Source organism: Pongo pygmaeus, chromosome X (genome assembly GCF_028885625.2).
Source record: "Pongo pygmaeus isolate AG05252 chromosome X, NHGRI_mPonPyg2-v2.0_pri, whole genome shotgun sequence".
NCBI classification, from domain to species: Eukaryota; Metazoa; Chordata; class Mammalia; order Primates; family Hominidae; genus Pongo; species Pongo pygmaeus.
In genome coordinates this window covers 2,548,873-2,571,397 of record NC_072396.2, presented here as the reverse complement: position 1 = coordinate 2,571,397, position 22,525 = coordinate 2,548,873, and the positions used below count along the sequence as shown (strand labels likewise).

The following is a 22,525-nucleotide window of genomic DNA, read 5'->3' as shown; positions in this document are numbered from 1 at the left end:
ACTGTTGTGGGGTGGGGGGAGGGGGGAGGGATAGCATTAGGAGATATACCTAATGCTAAATGACGAGTTAATGGGTACAGCACACCAACATGGCACATGTACACATATGTAACAAACCTGCACGTTGTGCACATGTACCCTAAAACTTAAAGTATAATAATAATAAAATTTAAAAAAAAAACATAAAATATAAAATAGTAAAATAAAGTTCTAAAGCCCATCAATGTATTGGGAAGGTCAGATACCATTCCCGGACTGGAAGATCCAGTGGAAGCCCTGAGGGGGAAAATAGAGTCCAAAGCAGAGCTTATTCTGGAAAGAATTTCTGGAAAGTTACATAGACACACACTTACATGTTACCTTGGAGTCCAAAATGACTCAAAGGCAAAACACACCATGATCTGATTTCAGTGCAGCAGAAAAAGTCTTTGTTGTGAGACACTTAATCCAGGGAATACTCAAGGAGTGACAGGGAGGGGCTGGATCATGAGCTACCAAGAATAACCATCAGTCCTCAGTGTTTCTGTGTGTCCAGCTCACCTTATTCAAAAGGTGTTAGGTGTAGTCCCCACGGTGATCTCACCAGTGGGCACTCCAATACCATCCTGCCCAGGAGGAAATCGAGAAACAGAGAGGTTGACGGCACACCTGTAATCCTAGCACTTTGGGAGGTCAAGGTGGGTGGATCACATGAGATCAGGAGTTTGAGACCAGTCTGGCCAACATGGTGAAACCCTGTCTCTACTAAAAATACAAAATTTATCTGGGCATGATGGAGGACGACTGTAATCCCAGCTACTCAGGAGGCTGAGGCAGGAGAATTGCTTGAACCTGGGAGGGGGTGGTTGTAGTGAGCTGAGATCGCACCACTGCACTGCAGCCTGGGTAACAAACCAAGACCCTATCTCAAAACATTTAAAAAAAAAAAAAAGAAGAAGAAGAAAAACAGAGAGACAGAGAAGTTCTTAAATTTGAAAAGAAGGAGAAGGAGAAGAAAAGAAGAAGAAGAACAACAACAACAACAACAGATTGAGTAACCTATCCGAGGTCACACAGCTGGGAAGCGCCCTAGCTGGGCACTGATTCTCTAAGTTCTGCCATTGTCACTCTAACTCCATAGCCTCTGCAGTTTGGGATCCCATACTGGAGGAAGTGAGACAAAGAATGATACCAGAATGAGGTCTGGTTGTAGTGGCTCACATCTGTCATCCCAGCACTTTGGGAGGCTGAAGTGGGAGGATCACTTTGGGCCAGGAGCTCAAGACCAGCCGTGGCCACATACTGAGACCCCCATCTCTACAAAAAAACAAACACAGGCTGGGTGTGGTGGCTCACGACTGTAATCCCAGCACTTTGGGAAGCTGAGGCAGGTGGATCATCTGAGGTCACGAGTTCAAGAGCAGTCTGGCCAACATGGCGAAACCCCGTCTCTCCTAAAAATACAAAAATTAGCCAGGTGTGGTGGCATATGCGGGTAATCCCAGCTACTTGGGAGGCTGGGGCAGAAGAATCGCTTGAACCTGGGAGGCGGAGGTGGCAGTGAGCTTCACACCATTGCACTCCAGCCTGGGCGACAGAGCCAGACTCTGTCTCAAAAAAAAAAAAAAAATTGTTGGGCATGGTGGACCCAGCTACTTAGGAGACTGAGGCAGGAGAATCCCTTGAGACCAGGAGGTGAAGGCTGCAGTGACCTATAACCACTCCACTGCACCCCAGCTGGGATAACAGAGCAAGGCTGGTCTCTAGAAAACACCCCAAAAAAAACCCCAAAAGTCATGACTTAGATTAATGTACTGGTCCTTCCAGTACCAAAAAAAATTGAGTAATTAGACTTTACCAAAATCTATCACTCTATGTATCTCTCTTGTATCCATCTATCTATGTATCTATCAATCTATCCATCCATCTATCCACCCTCCATCTAGCTATCACTCTATCTATCCCTCCATATATCTATCCATCTGTTATCTATCTATCTATCTATCTATCTATCTATCTATCTATCTATCCTTCCTATTGGTTCTGTTTCTCTGGAAAGGGCTTTCCAGATAGATATCCAGATAGATAGGTCTTAGATTTGGCAATAATTTCTCAATGTGACACCTAAAGTATAAGCAATAAAAGAAAAAATACAGAGTAATTGGACTTCACCAATATTAAAAATTCTTTGCATCAAAGTACACTATCAAAAGAGTGAAGATAATCCACAGCATGGAAGAAAATAACCACAGAGCTCCAGGTGTCAACGCTTCTGAATTTGAGATGCGTCTTGCACTCCCTCCCAGCCAAGGGACAGCGCAACCTCACTCTGCTGGCATCTCCTGGCAAGATCAGGACAGTGCTGGCCAAGAAGCATCAGTGTTACACAGGAGCACCTCACTGTGTCCACCATCATTATTTCCATTTGGGTTTTGTTCTGCTAAGTTGAATCAAAAGTTTACCACTGCGTCATAGTATAAGTAATTTCCATCTGTAGCTTTCTCTCCTTGCTTCACCAGTTTGTGGGTGCAGTGGAATCCTATTGATAAGACACACCTAAGTTATCTCCTCTCCTGCTTCCAAATGCCTCCTCGTTAAACTGGGGGAGTCTTTTGGGGACAACTAAACTGTTTGCAAATAGGTCTGGCTGATAGCCAAAAGGCCTCTGCGTCTACCAGGTGTCACCATGGCTGCTGTTGGTTCTACATTTGCCCTTCTGAGCAGGCAGGATTTACAGGAACCCATCCCCTAAAATGGGAATTGCATCATTTCTGCTTCTACCTACACAAAGCCTCTGCTTTATCCATCTGGTGTGGGTTGAAGTGTGTCCCCCGACAAAAGACACATTAAAGTCCTAACCCTCATGTATACGTGAGTGTGATTTCATTTGGGAATAGGCTCTTGAGCTAAAGGGGTACTGCAGTAGGGTGGGCCCTAAAGGCAATGACTGGTGTCCTTCTAGGAAGGAGAGAAACATTCATGCATAGTTTCAATATAAATAAACAAATAAGGAAAAAGAAAAGGAGAAACACAGGCACGTGCAGAGGGAAACCATTTATGAGAAAATGGAAAGGGCGATTGCAGTGATGCGTCTACACACCAAGGAATGCCAAGTATTGCCAGCAAGCACCAGAAGCTGAAATAGGCAAGGAAGCCTCTTCCCCTAGAGTCTCCAGAGGGAATGTGGCCCTGCCGAACTGGGAGGGAATGCACTCCAAGCTGGGTGCAGTGGCTCACGCCTGTGATCCCAACACTTTTGGAGGCCAAGGCAGGCAGATCGCTTGACAGCAGTTTGAGACCAGCCTGGGCAACATGATGAAACTGCCTCTCTGGAAAAAATACACACACACAAAATTAGCCAGGCATGGTGATGCATGCCTGTAGTTCCAGCTGCTCAGGAGGCTGAGGTGGGAGGATCGCTGGAGCCCAGGAGGTTGAGGCTGCAGTGAGCCATGATTGTACCACTGCACTCCAGCCTGGGCAATAGAGCAAGATCCTGTCTCAAAAAAATTAAAAAGTGAAGATAATGCCTGAAAATCTGTGTTTCTAATTAATCAGAGCACTACACTTCAAAATGTTCAGCTCACTGTAAAGATCAGCTCTCAAATACAACATTGAGGCTGAGATGGGAGGATCACCTGCACCCAGAGAGGTCGAGACTGCAGTGAGCTATGATCGTGCCACTGCACTCCAGCCTGGGTGACAGAATGAGACCCTGTCTCTAATAATAATAACAATAAAGGAAACAAAAGAAAACACAGCATTGATGATGTGAATTAAAGATTGTATTGTTGTGTGACAAGACCACTTCTTAGTTTTCGTCTCCACATACCTTACTCATGGGATCCACACACATTACTCATGGGATCCACACTTTATGCCTGGCCAGGGGTTCTCAAAATTTAATTTTCATCAGAATTAACTGAGAGGCTTCTCAGGACTGAAGGTTTCTGGAACATTTCCTGCAGAATGTCAGATTCAGTAGGTCTGGAATAAAGCCCAGATAGGAAACTATCAAATTACAAAAGGAGTTTTCTTTTCCCCTTTAAAATATTTTTTCCTTTTCATAGAGTTGGGGGTCTTACTATGTTGCCCAGGCTGGTCCTGAACTCCCAGGCTCAAGTGATCCTCTTGCTTCGACCTCCCAAAGTGCTGAGATTACAGGCATGAGCCACTATGTCTAGCCTGAAAAGGGTTTTCGAAATATTTGGGGAAGCATGATGAAAGCTGTTCACTATAGACTACAACTGATCATACTGGACACTTTGAACCAGAATACGTTTATTTTAAAAAATTGTCATACTATAAGTTCAAATTTGAATAAAAGTGGGAAGAGAACAGTACCCAGGCCTCCCATATGCACTTTACATAGATTTCCCCGATTGCTAACATTTCTAAGCCCTTTGAGAATAACTTGCAAAGAAGATTATAGTGTAATTGTGCAGGGTGTATTTACTACTATATTAGTCTGTTCTCATGCTGCTAATAAAGACACACCTGAGAATTTCTAAAGGAAAGAGGTTTAATGGACTCACCGTTCCACATGGCTGGTGAGGCCTCACAGACATGGTGGAAGGTGAATGAGGAGGAAAGTCACATCTTACATGGTGTCATGAAAGAGGGCTTGCGCAGCAGAACTCCCCTTAATAAAACCATCAGATCTCGTGAGACATATTCACTACCATGAGAACAGCATAGGACATACTGCCTCCATGATTCAGTTATCTCCACATGGCCTCGTCCTTGACACATGGGAATTATTAAAATTCAAAATGAGATTTGGGTGGGGACACAGCCAAACCATATCATTCCTCCTCTGACACCTCCCAAATCTCATGTCCTCACATTTCAAAACCCATCATGCCTTCCCAACAGTCCCCCAAAGTCTTAACTCATTTCAGCATTAACTCAAAAGTTCACAGTCCAAAGTCTCATCTGAGACAAGGCAAGTCCTTTCCACCTATGAGCCTGTAAAATCAAAAGCAAGTTAGTTACTTCCTAGTTACACTGAGGATACAGGCATTGGGTAAATACACCCATTCCAAATGGGAGAAATTGGCCAAAATGAAGGGGCTACAGCCCCCATGCAGGTTTGTAATCCAGAGGGGTGGTCAAATCTGAAAGCTCCAAAATGATCTCCTTTGACTCCATGTCTCACATCCAGGGTGCGCTGATGCAAGAGGGGGGTTCCCATGGTCTTAGGCAGCTCCACTCCTGTGGCTTTGCATGGTACAGCCTCCCTCCCAGTGGCTTTCATAGGCTGGCATTGAATGTCTGTGGCTTTTCCAGGCACATAGTGCAAGCAGTTGGTGGATCTACCATTCTTGGGCCTGGAGGATGGCAGACCCCTTCTCACAGCTACACTAGACAGTGCTCCAGTGTGGACTCTGTGTGGGGGCTCCAACCACACATTTCCCTTCCACACTGCCCTAGCAGAGGTTCTCTATGAGGGCCCTGCCCCTGCAACAAATTTCTGCCCGGACATCCAGGCATTTCCATACATCTTCTGAAATCTAGGCAGAGGTTCCCAAACCTCAATTCTTGACTTCTGTGCACCTGCAGGCTCAATACCACATGGAACCTGCCAAGGCTTGGGGCTTCCACCCTCTGAAGCAATGGCCTGAGCTGTGCCTTGGTCCCTTTTAGCCATGGCTGGAGGGGCTGGGACGAAGGGCACCAAGTTCCAAGGCTGCACACAGCAGGGGTGCCCTGGACCTGGCCCAGGAAACCGCTTTTTCCTCCTAGGCCTCAGGGCCTGTGATGGGAGGGGCTGCTGTTAAAGTCTCTGAAATGTCCTGGAGACATTTTCCTTATTGTCTTGGTGATTAACAATTGGCTCCTCATTACTTATGCAAATTTCTGCAGCCAGCTTGAATTTCTCCCCAGAAAATGGAGCTGTCTTTTCTTGTTGGGCTGCAAATTTTACAAATTTTTATGCTCTGCTTCCTCTTGAATGCTTTGCCGCTTAGAAATTTCTTCTACCAGATACTCTAAATCACGTCTCTCAAGTTCAAAGTTCCACAGATTTCTGGACAAAATGCTACCAGTTTCTTTACTAAAACATAGCAAGAGTCACCTTTATTCCAGTTCCCAAACCGTTTCCCATCTCCTTCTGAGACCATGTCAACCTGGACTTCATTGTTCTTATCACTATCAGAATTTTGGTCAAAGCCATTCAACACGTCTCTAGGAAGTTCCAAACTTTCCCACATTCTGCTGTCTTCTTCTGAGCCCTCCAAACTGTTCCAACCTCTGCCTGTTATCCAGTTCCAAAGTTGCTTCCACATTTTTGGGTATCTTTACAGAAGTGCCCCACTATCCGGTACCAATTTACTGTATTAATCAATTTTCATGCCTCTGATAAAGACATACCCAAGACTGGGTAATTAATAAAGGAAAGAGATTTAATGGACTCACAGTTCCACATGGCTGGGGAGGCTTCACTATCATGGTGGAAGGTGAATGAGGAAGAAAGTCACATCTTACATGGTGGCAGGCAGCAGAGCTTGTGCGGGGGAACTCCCATTTATAAAACCATCAGATCTCATGAGATTTATTCACTACCACAAGAACAGTATGGGGGAAACCACCCCCATGATTCAATATCTCCACCTGGCCCCAACCTTCACACATGGGGATTATTACAATTCAAGGTGAGATTTGGGTGGGGACACAGCCAAACACTATCAACTACAGATTAGGATATTCAATGTACATAAACACAGAACAATCACCAAAACCAACAAATTAACAGTCTCCCAGGCCAGGCACAGTGGCTGACATCTATAATCCCAGCACTTTGGGAGGCTGAGGCAGGTAGATCACTTAAGCCCAGGAGTTTGAGACCAGCCTGGGTAACAGAGTGAGACACCATCTCTACAAAAACTAAAAAGAAAACAAAAAAATGATCACCCAAAATTACTGTCTAATCCACAGACTTCATTCAAGTTTCATTGATGTCCTCAAAAATGTCCTTGAAAGGTCCAGAATCTAATCAAAGAACCTATGTCACATTTAGTTATGTCTCTCTAGCATCCTTCAGTCTTTTCTGGACCGTTTTTTGTTTTGGTTGGATTTTCTTTATTGTGGTAAAATATACATAGCTTAATATTTATCATGTTGACCATGATCAATGTCAATTTATTCTGAAGGAACACTGAGGTTTACAAATCAGTGGCATTAAACACATTCACAAGGTTGTGTAGCCACCACCACTTTCTGTACTCAAAACTGGACGTGGTGGTGTGCACCTGTAGTCCCAGCTACTTGGGAGGTTGAGACAGGAGAAGCGCATGAACCCGGGAGGTGGAGGTTGCAGTGAGCCGAGATTGTGGCACTGCACTCCAGCCTGGGCGACAGAGCAAAACTCTGTCTCAAAAAAAAAAAAAGAAAAACATAAGAAAGAAAACGTAAGATTCCATAAACACATGTGAAAAGAAGGGGGAAAAAAGATTCCAAACAAGTATGGTCTCGGATTAGCACAGTTACGGGTCAATGGAGCAGAAAGGAGAATTCAAGAATGACACGCTCATTTATGAATTTTTCCACATTGTCGCCAAGGTAAGCAAAAAGGCAGAAAATGGTTTTCCCAACAAATAAAGTGCCAGAACAACTGATGTGAAATTTGACCTTTCTCTCATGCTATTAAAAAAAAAAAAAAAAAAAAAAGACTCGAAATGTATTATAGACTTAAATGTAAATGTAAATCTTTACAATTTTTAGAAGAAAACTTAGGAGTTTCAGCCTTAGGGGCAGGCAAAGATTACCTAAAAGGACATCAAAAGCACACACTATTTTTTTTAAATGGTATATTGAACTTCATTGAAATTAAAAACTCCTGCTCGTTGAACAATTGTGTTAAGGAAATGAAAAGGAAAGCAACAAATTGTTACAATATATTATCAGTTCATATTCGTGCCAAACATACATCTGATTTCTGGACTATATAAAGAATTCTTACAATTCAATAATAAGAAAACGAACAACTCAGTTATTTATTTATTTATTTATTTTGAAACAGAGTCTTCCTCTGTTGCCCAGGCTGGAGTCCAGTGGCATGATCTCAGCTCAACTGCAGCCTCCACCTCCTGGGTTCCAGTGTTTCTCATGCCTCAGTCTTCCAAGTAGCTGGAATTACAGGCGTGCACCACCACGCCCAGCTAATTTTTGTACTTTTAGTAGAGACGTGGTCTCGCTACGTTGCCCAGGCTGCTCTTGAACCCCTGACCTCAAGTGATCTGCCTGCCTCAACCTCCCAAATTGCTGGGATTACAGGCATGAGCCACCATGCCCAGCTATTAAATAGGCCAGATGTGGTGGCTCACACCTGTGGTCTCAGCACTTTGGGAGGCTGAGGCAGGAGGATCACTTGAAGCCAGGAGTTTGAGATCAGCCTGGCCAACATGGTGAAACCCTATCTCTACTAAAAACACAAAAAATCAGCCGGGTGTGGTGGTGCACGCCTGTAATCTCAGCTACTCGGGAGGCTGAGTCATGAGAATCACTTGCACCCAAGAGGCGGAAGTTGCAGTGAGCCGAGATCACACCACTGCACTTTAGCCTGGGTGACAGAGTGAGATGACCTGTCTCCAAAAAACAAAAACAAAAAAGTTAAACGTACAACTCTCCATGTGACTCAAAAACTTCACCCTTAGGTACTTATCCAAGAGAACTGGAAAATATGTCCATACACGCAAAAACTGTTTATAGCAGTGTTATTTATAATTGCCCCCAAACTGGAAACAATACAAGTTTCTATCAGTTGGAGAAGAACTGATGGATTGATATCTATACAATCTGCTAGTACTTAGCTATAAAAAGGAACACACTGATAAGGTATGCAACAGGATGAATGAATCCTAAAAATAGTTTGGTGACTGAAAGAAGCCAGATGTAAAACAAATATTTTATATACTTAGTGTGACTCCATGTATGTGAACTTCTAGGACAGGTATACCTACAGTTGACCCTTGAAAAACTCAGGGGTTAGGGGTGCAGTCAGCACATAGCTTTTGACTCCCCCATAACTTAACGTCTAATAGCCTACAGTTGACCAGAAGCCTCACTAACAGCATAAACAGTCAATTACCGCATATTTTGTATGTTCTGTGTATTATATACTGTATTCTTACAGTAGAGTAAGCTAGAGGGAAAAAATGCTATGAAGAAAATCATGGCCGGGGGCAGTGGCTCGCGCCTGTCATCCCAACACTTTGGGAGGCCAGGGTGGGAGGATTGTTTGAGGCCAGGAGGTTGAGACCAGCCTGGGCAACACAGTGAGACCCTGTCTCTACAAAAAATAGAAAAATTAGCCAGGCATAGTGGCATGTGCCTGTAGTCCCACCTACTCTGGAGGTTGAGGTGAGAGGATTGCTTGAGTCCAGGAGGTTGAGGATGCAGTGAGCCATGATTGCACCACTGCACTCCAGCCTGGATGACAGAGCAAGACCTTGAAAAAAAAAAAAAAGAAAGAAAGAGAAAAGAAAGAAGGAGAAAGAAAGAAAGAAAGAAGGAAAGAAAGAAAGAAAGAAGGAAAGAAAGAAAGAAAGAAGGAAAGAAAGAAAGAAAGAAAGAAAGAAAGAAAGAAAGAAAGAAAGAAAGAAAGAAAGAAAGAAAGAAAAGGAAAGAAAGAGGAAGGAAGAAGGAAGGAAATCATAAGGAAGAGAAAATATATTTACTGTTCACTAAGTGGAAGTAGATCATCATAAAGGTTTTCATCCTTGTCTTCAAGTTGAGGAGGCTGAGGAGGAGGAAAAGGAGGGCTTGGTCTTGCTGTCTCAGAGATGGCAGAGTGGAAGAAAATCCTTGTATAAGTGGGCACATGCAGTTCAGACCTGTTTTTCAAGGGTCAACTGTAATCTATAATGATGAAAAAATGATCAGTGGCTGCCAGAAAGTGAGGGATTGGGAGATGGGGTGAAATCGTTTTGACTGCCAAGGAGCATGAAGGAACACTTTGGGGTGGCAAAAATGTTCTACACCTCATTTGTGGCGGTAGTGACTTGGGTGTATACATTAGTTGAACCTTATTGAACTGTGTGCTTAAAACTGATACTTTTATTGTATGTGAAGTATTGATCAATAAAGTTGATTGTTTTTAAACAAAAACTAAATTAAAAATAAGACTCCAGGCAACTCTAAATATTTTTTGGAGGCCGTCCAGTGCTGCTAGCTAAATTAAGTCTCTCTAACTGCATTTCTCAAGCCTACTGAAGAATATGTGTTTATATGTGTATATAAATGTGTATGTGTATATCACATTTATATGTGTACATGTCTATGTGTATGTCAATATGCATGTGTGTATATTTATGTATATGGCATATACACATGCATGCATATGTATACATGCATGTTTGTATAGGTATATGTGTGTGATATGTGCATATACATTCATTATGTGTATATGTATATGCATGCACATACATATATGTGAGTGCATGTGTATATGTATATGTGTATGGTGTGTGTACATATGTACATGTGTGTTACTTGTATATATACGCATATATATGCATGTGTCTATGTGTGTATAGTATATATATGTTTATATGTATGTATATGGTACTTGTATGTGCATATATGTATGTGTGTGCCTCTTAATAGGTACATGTTTAGATATATGTGTATGGTATAGGTTTTTATATATGTATATGTGTGTACACATGATGTATGTATATGTGTGTATGTATATATATGCATATGTGTGTATATGTGTGTATGACATATATGTGTGTATATATGTGTGTGACATATATGTGTGTGTATATGTGTATGACATATATGTGTATATCTATGTGCTTGTGTGAATGTGTCTGTTTTTGCATATGCGTATAGCATGTGCATTATATATGAGTAAGGGGACTGAGTGCAGTGGCTGACACCTGTAATCCCAGCACTTTAAGGAAGGCCTAGGCAAGAGGATCATTTAAGGACAGGAGTTCAAGTACAGCCTTGGCACCATATCAAGACTCCATCTCTACAAAAAAATTTTAAAATATACATATAAATTAGTATGGGTATATGTATGGTGTATGTATACAGGTATATATGTGTACATATATGTATATGCATATATGTGCATTATGTGTGTATATATGCATATATGTGTATATGTTGGGTATGTATATGTGTAAATGTACATATATGGTGTGTATATGTGTATATGTGCATAGTATGTGGATGTATATATGTATACATATGGTGTTTATATGTGTATGTATATCTATGTGCATAGTATGTGGATGTATATATGTATACATATGGTGTTTATATGTATATGTATATCTATGTGTATATATGTGTGTATCACATATAAATATATGTATATCTATGTGTTTGTGTATGAATGTGTAAATATTTATGCATATGTGTATGGTATATGCATGCATATATGTGTATGTGAGTGCATGTATATACATATGTATAACTGTACAGTGTGTGTATGTATACATATGTGTATATGTGTGTATGCATATGTATGTGTGTGTGCATGTGTATATATGTATGTGTATATGTGTGTATGGTATATATAAGTGTATCTTTATAAATGTGTGCAAATGTGTATATATTTATGCATGTGTGTATGGTATGTGTATGTATATATGTTTGTATATGTATATGTGTGTGCATTTGCATATGTACAAATATGTGTATAATTCTGAGAAAAGTGCTCTTTTGCAGAATTATACATATATTTATACATATTTAGCAAGAAAAAGCTAAATTAGAGCTGAATGCTGTGACGCATTCACAGTTGCGGTTGGGCGCATTCAACTAGAAAGATTTTTAAAAAAACAATACTGCATGGAGTCCAAACCTAAATGCCATGGTTCAGACAAGCTGGGAAGGAGGATTGAAACCCACAATTTGAAAAACTGTCTGAGGCAATTCTGGTACAGAGCCAACCTGTAGAAATTCTGACTCACAGGTTTTTTGGATGTTTTTCTTTTTTTCTTTCTTTCTTTCTTTTTTCTTTCTTTTTTTTTTTTTTTTTTTTTGACAGTATCTCATTCTCTCACCCAGGCTGGAGTGCAGTGGCACAATCTTGTCTCACTGCAGCATCAAACTCCCGGGCTCTGAGATTCTCCCGTCTCAGCCTCCTGCATAGCTGGGATTACAGGTGTGAGCCACCACACCTGGCTAATTTTTGTATTTTTAGTAGAGACCAGGTTTCCTCATGTTGTCCAGGCTGGTCTCCAACTCCTGGACTTAAGCAACCCTCCCACCTCAGCCTCCCAAAGTGCTGGGATTATACTAACTCTCTCCACGAGAGTTTTTTCTTTCTTGTTTCTCACAAACATGCCTTAGGAGATGCCCCACTTTGATAAAATAAAGACCGGATAGGCTAGAGATGAGATAAAAAGCACAGACCAAGGAAGAAGATTTCACTTTTTATCTTACCATTTATGTCTCCTCTTCTATTCTTTGTGGACCTGCGCTGGTATAAATTCAGTGTTGGACCTTAGAAGCAGCATTTAGTCACGCTGATTTGTGGGTTCCTTCCTTATTGTCCTAATGGGACCCTTTACTCGGTTTCTTGAAGTTGCCACTCATAGAGTTTAGGCACTTTTCTCTCTCTCTCAGTTTGTTTAACCTTTTTCTACTTTATTTTATGTCTATTTGGTACAGAATGGCTGGGCTCCTGGCTAAACTCCACCCTCAAGCCTGGAACCTCGGACCTAAGTGAAAACAACTGACCTCGTTTTTCCACCCAAATAGTTGCCATTTTGGCCTGGCCCACCTGCTATCCTGTGTCCATAAAAACCAGACTTCAGCTGGCAGAGCAACACAAGTGGTTGGGGATACAAGCTGCTGAAGGCTGGGATACAAGTGGCTGAGCATCGGAGACTACAGATAGACATGGCTAACTTCAGACAGTGCAGCTTCTGAGAGGAGCCCGGCCAGAGACAGCTGGACTTCAGGGAAAGATCACCATCTTCCCACACCATCCCCTTTCCAACCCCCTATTCCTCTGGCAGCCACATCCATTGCCCAATAAAATCTTCCATGTACACTACCTTTCAATCTGCTCATGTGACCAGATTTTTCCTGGATGCTGAACGAGAATGCAGGTGTCAAGAAGGGCAGGTGCAGGAGGCTGTCACCCTGACCCTTCACTGGGCTATTAACACTTGGCTGTCCAGGAATGGCAGGCTGAGTGAAACAAGCCACTCCAGTTCCTGCCCACAAAGGCGGTCAAGGGAACAATCCCATCTCATCTGGAGGCTCGTCTGGGATACAACAAAGGGTGGGTTAAAATGCGGAATTGTTGGATCTGTCTCTTTTCTGAGACCCTGCTACCTCTGTCTTTTCTTCAGGTAAAAGGAATGTTGGCTCTGTTTCCCTTCATGAAAGTCTAGCTGTCTGAACCGGGGGAGGGATACAGTGATTAAAGGAACCCATTTCCACAGAGCAAGAGGCTCTTTCCCCAGGTTCCCCCGCCACCATGCACTTTAAGTTGTTTTTCTTCTTTTCCAAGTAAGAGAGTTCTCTTTCTACGTCAGCACTCTGCTTATGATAGGGAAACCACAGAGGGGCATTGTCTGCAGGCTGTTAGCTATAAATTTGGCAAGGCCTGTTTGGGACTTAATCTAAATAAATTTATGCAGCCCCTGAAATACTTTTTTTTTTTTTTTTTTTTTTTTGGTCTCAAACTCGATTCCAAGCTTCAGGTCGAGGCACTAGAAAGGAAAACCAGATCTGAGCCAGGCAACAGGCACAGTGTAAATAGGCAGGACAAATTCCCGTCAATTAAACCCCCACTTTACGGAAGGAGGCCATACTCTATGGCATAAATTAGGCCCAGGAAACTCAAACGTTGTTGACAGTAGGGGAGGTAGAGGCATAGGTGAGTGCAGATAATTCCCATTCTCTAGGTCTTCCCTGCTTCACAGGTGGAAGCTGCATTGATAGCCATGGGTGGCACCTGCCAAGGAACTCAAAGGTTGTCAACAGTAGGGGAGGTAGAGGCATAGGTGAGTGTGAATCATTCCTATTCTCTAGGCTCCCCCTGCTTCATGGGTGCAAGCCACATTGGCACCCATGGGTGGCACCTGTCAAGGTTGCTGGGACTTGGGGAGGAAAAGATAGAAGAGGAAAGGAGGATGCCCGCTTCCTCTCTCCCTCATACCCCAGGTTATCACTGAAAGAAGAAAGAGAATTGAGGGAAGTCTAATTCCCTGTCTTTCAGAATGGGCAACCAACACACTTTTCCCCCTCCAGTTTATACTCAGAAATAGACCCTGGGACCAGATAGTACTTTAGAGGACATCCTGAAAACGACCACCTTGGTCTTTTAGACATAAGAAAGAGGCAGAAACTTTACTGCCCACTGGCAAGCCCATAAACCTCACAATTCCTAAGATTCACCTGTTAACTCCTACAGATGTGGCAAGAGCACTTATCTGTCTCATAAAGTTTAACTGCTCCCATACGAGGTTTAATTTCTTTCACCAGGGTGAGGCAGCTTGGGGTACAATGTTGTTAGCAAGTTTTATTTCTTGTTTCTGAGATGTTTTGCAATGCATTCTTTCTTCATATAATACACATGTTTGATCCATGCCTACTTAACCTTGTAAAGCTTGTTTATTCTTTCACCTAGAGGCCATCAAGGCTCCAAATGGGCAGGCAGCCGGAGCCTCGGATGATGGCTCGCCTTTGCCGGGGACTCTTGGGAGACCTCTGGGAGGAATCTAACTGCCATTTTCCCCAAACAATGCCCTCTTTCAGCAGGAAGTAGCTCAGACTGGTCATCATCTATTTTCTAAGGGCAGTTAGATGTGCCTCTCCAGAGGGGGGAAATGGTACAGAACAACTGGGCTCCTGGCTAAACTTCATCCCCAAGCCTGGAACCTTAGTCCTAAGTGAAAACAGCTGAACCCATTTTTCAACCCCAGTGATTGCCCTTTTGGCCTGCCCTGCCCCCTGTCCTGTGCCCATAAAAACCAGACTTCCGCTGGTAGAGCAATACAAGCAGCTGATGCAAGCAGTCAGGGATGCAAGCTGCTGAACATTGGGTATACAAGTGGCTGAGCAAGGGAGACTACAAATAGAAGCTAACTTCAGATGGTGCAGCTTCAGATGGGAGCCCAGTCAGAGATGGCTGGGCTTCAGGGAAAGATCACCTTCTTCCCACACCATCCCCTTTCCAACTCCCCATTCTGCTGAGAGCACATCCATCTGAGAGCCACATCCATCACCCAGTAAAATCCTCTGCATACACTACCCTTCAATCCATTCCTGTGACCACCTGGATGCCAAACAAGAACTCGGGTGTCAAAAAGGGCAGGTGCAGAAGGCTGTCACCCTGACCCTTTGCTGGGCTGTTAACACTTAGTCATCCATGGACTGCAGGCTGAGTGAAATGAGCCACTCCAGTTCCTGCCCATGAAGGGGGTCAAGGGAAAAATCCCATCTCGTTTCTTAAAATTAATATATCATCATTGTACATTTTTTTCATGAGAAAGGGCCTCACTCTTTTGTCCAGGCTAAAGTGCAGTGGCACAATCACAGCTCACTGTGGCCTCGACCTTTTAGTCTTAAGCGATCCTCCTGCCTCAGCCTCATGGGCAGCTGGGACTACAGGTGTGCACCACCATGCCTGGCTGTGTATATATTTGGGGGGTATAGGTAATCTTTTGAAACATTCAAACAATGTGTCATGATCCAATCAGGGAATTTGGGGTATCCATCACATCAAACATTCATACTTTCTTGGTGTTTGGAGCATTACAATTCTTTTCTAGCTATTTTGAAACATAAAACAAATCATTATTTTGTTTTGTTTTCATTTTAATTTTTGAGACACGGTCATAGGCTGGACAAATCATTGTTCACTATAATTTCCCTACTGTACTATCAAATACTAGAACTTATCCCTTCTATCCAATGGTATTTTTGTAGCTCTCCACCGACTTCTCTTGATTTATGACATGCAATATAAGTGCAACGTAAGAAATGTATAGTTATTTAAAATTAGATGCATGCTGACATGCACATCTTCAGAATGGGTGAGGGATTAGGAGTCCAAAGAGATTAGAAAGGATTTCATACTTATAAGACAAAATAGTAAGAGCAACATTTTTATTAAAAAGAAATTATTAGAGACCAGGTCTCACTATGTTCCAAGGCTGGTATCGAACTCCTAGGCTCAAGCAATCTTCTCACATCAGCCTCCCAAAGTTCTGGGATTACAGGCACGAGCCACTGCACCCACCCAACTTTTTGTTAAGTCAGGTTCTGTTCAAAGTAGATGATGATAGTTGAGATAAAAATAGCTTTTCATAGATTTTCTTAAAAATACATCACCTTATATAAGACATTTTCTCATGTGGAGAAATTTCTCATTTTACCCCCATGGGTGTTTCTTTTTCTTCATAATGTCAAAGCTGAAGCAACTAGTTTAGAAACATGGATTTCAAGATTGTCTTCTTATATGCAACCCATATGAAAATTTTAAGTTATGTCTGAATATTTTCAAGTATTACCTATGCAAGGAATATGGAAAATGGTGGCCAGGTAGAGAAGGAATTTGAGGTAGAGAAGGAATTCTGCCCAAAAGGAGTGGCTCCTTATGTCACCCTTTACAGTGACACTTTAAACCATAGCCCAGGATAAATAAATTCCAGCTAGAGTGGAATATGAAGTGGTTGTTTGGGAAAGATGGATGAAACCACCTTTACAGAGTTATAAATAATGAGAGAAATCGAACATGACTGATTCCATCTTGCTTCCACCCTCACAGGCTACATTTTTGTTGTTGTTGTCTTGTATTTGTTTTGCTTATTCTAGCATGGTGCCCAAGATAACAATGAGACCAATTTAGTTCGTAGTTAAACTTGGAGTCAAGGGAAAGCGAACGTCCGCCTTGTTCCGAGATGAAAGCTGCATGCAGAAGACAAAGTTAGGATTATGGTAGGGATCTGAACTTTGCTAAAGAATATATATTGTTAGGCTGGGCACAGTGGCTCATACCTGTAATCCCAGCATTCTGGGAGGCTGAAGCAGGAGGATTGCTTGAGGCCAGGAGTTAGCGATTATGGGGGGCAACATAGCAAGACCCCATTTAAAAAAAAAAAAAAAAGCTATCCACATGTGGTGGCGTGTGCTTGTGGTCCCAGCTATTCAGGGGGCTGAGGTGGGAGGATCATTTGAGTCAGGAGGTCGAGGCTGCAGTGACAGTGATTGTGCCACTGCACTGCAGTCTGGGTAACAGAGCGAACCCCTGTCTCAAAAAAACAACAAAAAAAGAGTAAATGAGTTTACTTGATGCTAAGAAAGTATTTCTTTTGGGATGCTAGTATTGTAAATGCAGCTGACAAGTACTGTTGTATAACGTTCGTGCTAAGAGTTTCAGGTGTGGAGCTTGATTCTGCTACCAGCTCTGAAGGATGTGGGAGTATGAGAAACAAATTGAAATTGCTCACCCAGCATGATTGTAATTAAGTGTTCTCCAGTCATCTGCAAAGTACGTCCTTAACACCAGTGTTTTCAACCAGAGTGATTCTGCACCCCCAGGAGACATTGTGCCATGGCTGGAGATATTTCTGGTTGTCACAACTGGGGAGGAGGTGGTGATCACTACCTGCTTCTAGGGAGTGGAGCCCAGGGATTCTTTTCAACATTGTACAAGGTACAGGACGGCCCCTACAATAAAGAATCATCCTCCTCAAAGGTCAATAGTAGGGTAGTGGCGTAACCATGCCTCGTCCCAGAACATAGAAAGTCAGGCTGAAGTTCAGCCAACCTGGGAGTTCCAATTTGGATCCTGGTTTTATCTCCTTGATGTTCAACTTGTGCAAAAAATAACTGCATGAGTGTTGACAGCCTTCCCTCAAGAGCAACGTAACCTAGTAGACTTGGCCTAGAGTGGTAGGTGTTCCTCAGCCCATCAAGCCTATGCTTTGTTCTTTCTGATGTGTTAAACTCATAAAGAATGTACGCAGCTGCAGATTTATAAGAGGGCTTATTTGGCAAGCGGGAGTCTCAAATCGAAGCTCTGCAATGTTCAGGCTATAGAGACTATAAATGCATTAGGATGAATATTTTTGTGATTCAACACGTAGAAGTGTGCAGACAGCTCTTATTTGAAAAAAAAAAGTCCTTGAAGTGATTCATTTTACATCTAACATTGCCTGCAATGTATGCTCTGCTTCAATATGAAAAAAGAAATGCGCTCCCTGGCAAATAGATGAGAAAACACATTGGTGCACAGAGCTAAACGGAAGTGATAGTGACAGAGTCACATAGGTAAGCAGCTATATACATATGGTAATAGTTGTGGCTATGTACACACGGTCATAGTTGCAACTGTAACCTGAATTGTTTTCTGTCTTCTTTTTATGTTTGAGGCAAATAGCAAAAGGAAAGAAAAAGGCATGAAATTTAAGGGCTGTGGAGTGATTATTCAAGATGAGTTTTAAGAGAACCACTTTTCCATTTTGGAAAATGCACTCTGTCTACATCAAAAGCCAGAAGGGATTCCGCCTTCCTGCCATTGAAAAACTCCGTGCTCAGCACCAGATGTCTCGTCTCCTTCCGTGAGAGTGAGGTTCTGCAAATAGAACAGAAGGTCTATTGTGGACGCCTGAAAGACCCAGCAGTACATTCCTTGGGGACTTGCCTGATCTGTTTCTGGGACAACCTAACTTGGTTTCTGCGGAATTCCTGTTTTTGCTTTTCAGAGTGAGTCAGCTACGCACATGCGTGAGCCAGCCGTTCAGTGCTGCCGAGACAGCCAGTGCGTGTCTGTTTTGGCAAGCAGAAGACGTTTCTTCCAAGGAGCAGCCTCCCTGCTAAATCCAGCCAGTGTCGCCCTTACACAACTGCATTTCAGGTAACTGGCCTTCCTTGGGCTTCTTCTTACAGGCCGGCTTTTGCATGTGCAGAGACGCTCCAGGGGATATTCTTTTATGCCAAACTGCGTCTTTTCAAACAAGTCCCTGTCAATGTTTTAAAAGTAATTTTCTTTCAAAAAATAATAATAATAATCAGTGAAAATATCAAGTACAGATTTTACATGGGAGATTTCTAAACGTAAATGCGTAAAACAAAGCAACGAGGGAAGATGTACCAAGTGGAAGACATTGCATCCACACTGGATTCTTATCTTAGAGACGCTGAAGGCACATGCAGTGAATATTGAGGAGACACTGGAGGTGAAAAGCGAAATTGGCTTTGGGAACAGGGCCCAGGCAAAGCGTTGAACACAGGCTCGCAGCCCGGGGCTTGAAGATCAGGGCGGGAAAGGAGGGTTGCGATTCCTTCTCCCTGGAAGAGAATCAAAGTCTACATTGTCAGTCTCGCATGGGTGTTTCCTCGTCTTTTTCTTTTATCTTTATTTGTATTGTATTGTATTATATTTTATTGTATTCTATATTTTATTATTTTGTTTTATTTTAAATTCAGACAGGAGCTTGCCATGTTGTCCAGGCTGGTCTCGAACTCCTGGCCTCAAGTGATCTTCCCATCTCGGCCTCCCAAAGGCCAGAGTGTGCCAGCTGGGATTACAAGTGTGAGCCACCGCGCCCAGCCTCTTGTCTCTTTCTAAAGATAGCTTGTATCTTTAGAATAAAAAAGTAGAAAGTTTTATTCAGTAGTAAAAATTAAATCTGGACCAAAATGTTTAACATTTCAAGGGTTAAAGTGCAGAGTTCTTTGGAAAAGAAAAATCTGCTTTTATTGTGTCACTAAATACATAAATACATCAGTTGAGAGGCAGGCCACAGACTTGATGTATAACCGTATGTCATATGACTGTTCAACCATGATTGAGGGTCCTATATTTAGACACCAATATAACCAGCCAGATAAAACAAACACAACCAGTCATGTCCCCCAGGCAAGTCAGAAGCAGCCCATAATATGCTTTTTCCTTGAAAAATAATGTACATATATATGTTATATGCATATATGTACTTGTTTTATATGTATATATGTACTATACATACACACATAAACATTTTTACTTTAAAAAGTACATATATTAATGTTACATGCCTATATGTACATGTTTTATAGGTATATATGTTATGTATACATATATGTATGTGTGTATACATGCATGTACATGTATACATATAAGCACACATATATGAACACATAAACATGTGTGTAGATGTCTATGTGTACATGTTTATATATGTTATATGTTTATATTTATATGTGCATATTATAACGTATTTATATGTAGATGTGTATATATGTATATGTTTTATGTATCTATACATATGTACATAGATATTTTAAAGTATATATTATTTTTGTAAAGAAAAGCATGCATATTTTAATAAAGAAAAAGTATGCTTTATTATATATTTATATATTATATTTATATATTTTATTGTATTATTATTATTGTTTTTTTTTCTAGAGATAGGCTCTCACTTTGTTGCTCAGACTGATCTTGAACTCCTGGGCTCAAGCAGTCCTCCCACCTCGGCCTCCCAAAGTGCTGGGATTATAGGCATGAGCCACCACACCCAGCCTTATTTACACATTTTATGTGATACATTTATAGTATGTATGATGTACAAAAGTTGTACTATATTATATATAATAATTATGAATATATAAATTAAAATATAGGTGAAAATATTCCTTTAGGCCCCCTATGAGGAAATGACTTAAGATTTGTTGCCAAAAATCACAAAGTAAAAGCAATTACCATTAGGGCACACACCTGTGGCAGGAAAAGAAAACATTTCTGACACCCCTCCTGATACTCATTTTGAGACATGCCATCAAAACTGTCCACTTGTAAAAATGAGTGAGGCTGGAGTGTGCCAGCGTTTCAGTGCCTCATCCCAGAAGGAGGGTGGTTTCCACACCCACATAAGGAGGAAGAGGGATCAGGTAGGTTATGTGACTTTTCACAGACCCAGCATGTGACTGCATGTGAAGTTGTGAAGAGACAGCAGGTGGAACTCTATGAAACCCCGTCCTTGTAGGTCAAGGATGGTTAAATAATAGGGACCATTGCGTAGGGTTCCATTCCACAGAGTAACTTCCCAACAATGATCACGCAGTGCCTCAGAAACTGCTTCCTGCCCTCTTGGTCTTGTATTTTCTTTTCTTTCCTTTTTTGAGACGGAGTCTCACTCTGTCGCCCAGGCTGAAGTGCAGCGGCACAATCTCGGCTCACTGCAAGCTCCGTCTCCCGGGTTCAAGCGATTCTCCTATCTCAGCCTCCCAAGTAGCTGGGATTACAGGTGCACGCCACCACACCCAGCTAATTTTTGTATTTTTAGTACAGACGGGGTTTTGCCATGTTGGCCAGGCTAGTCTCAAACACCTGACCTCAGGTGATCAGCCCGCCTCAGCCTTCCAAAGCGCCGGGATTACAGGCGTGAGCCACCGTGCCCAGCCCGTCTTTTCTATGTTTTTAAACCAAGCATTGCTTGAAAATAATCCCTTTTTTACTTTTTTTTTTTTTGCTTATTTAATTTTTTTCTTTTTATCTTATGTTTATTATTATTATTATAATTTTTGAGACAGAGTCTCTCTCCGTTGCCCAGGCTGGAGTGCAATGCTGCGATCTTGCCTCACTGTAACCTCCAACTCCCAGATTCAAGCAATTATCTTGCCTCAGCCTCCCGAGTAGCTGGGATTACAGGCATGTGACACCATGCCTGGCTAATTTTTGTATTTTTAGTAGAGACAGGGTTTCACCATGTTGGCCAGGCTAGTCTCGAGCTCTTGGGCTCAAGTGATCGGCCCACCTCGTCTTCCCAAAGTGCTGGAATTACAGGCATGAGTCACTGCGCCTGGCCTTTTTACTTCTTTTGTTTACTTTAAAAAATGTTTTCTTTTTTATTTTTATCTTATCTTTATTTTTTCTTATTTACTTCATTTACCACTCAACAAATAACTTCTTTAAAACAATTTTTTTTTGAGGCAGAGTCTTGCTCTGTCACTCAGGCTGGAGTGAAACTGCAGCTTCAACCTCCCAGGCTCAAACAATCTTTCCACCTCAGCCTCCTGAGTGGCTGGGAGTAGAGACACATGCCACCATGCCTGGCTAATTGTTTTATTATTTATAGAGACAGGGTCTTGCTATGATGCCCGGGCTGGTCTCGAAGTCCTGGGCTCAAGCCATCTTCCTGCCTCAACCTCCCCAAGTGCTAGGATTACGGGCATGAGCCACAATGCCCAGCCTAATTTTTTTATTTTTGAGGAGACAGCATCTCACTTTGCTGCCCAGGCTGCTCTGAAACTCCTGGCCTCAAGCAATCTTCCTTTCTCGTCCTCCCAAAGAACTGGGATTACAGGCATGAGCCACCATGCCAGGCTGGATATGATCATATTATAGCCAGCACCCTGTGTAACAGCACCCGCAATCACTTAAAAACCTAAGGACACTGGCAGAATACGGTGGCTCACGCCTGTAATCCCAGCACTTCGGGAGGCCAAGGAGGGCAGATCACTGGAGCTCAGGACTTTGAGACCAGCCTGGGCCACATGGCAAAACCCCGTCTCTACAAAAAATAAAACAAAATAAAAACCTAAGGAAACTGACCACTGGTTTGGTAGACTTGGGCGTGGCTTT

At 42.3% G+C, this 22,525-nt stretch overlaps 1 protein-coding gene across 5 annotated transcripts in view; it reads left to right on the top strand.

Moving 5' to 3' along the window:
• The first annotated feature begins 18,629 nt into the window (after nucleotides 1–18,629).
• The window catches only part of ARSL (arylsulfatase L), a 33,134-nt gene continuing 29,238 nt past the window's right edge, over nucleotides 18,630–22,525 (top strand). For 2 of the 5 annotated variants that reach the window (XM_063660069.1, XM_054472967.2), the window contains exon 1: nucleotides 18,682–18,814. Coding sequence is in view for 1 of the 5 variants with exons in the window: in XM_063660067.1 (XP_063516137.1) it covers nucleotides 18,681–18,814 (134 nt within the window). In the remaining 4 variants the exon portion in view is untranslated. Of the gene's footprint in view, nucleotides 18,815–22,525 lie in introns of all 5 variants that reach the window. The other 3 variants (XM_063660067.1, XM_054472966.2, XM_063660070.1) reach the window with 3 other exon arrangements.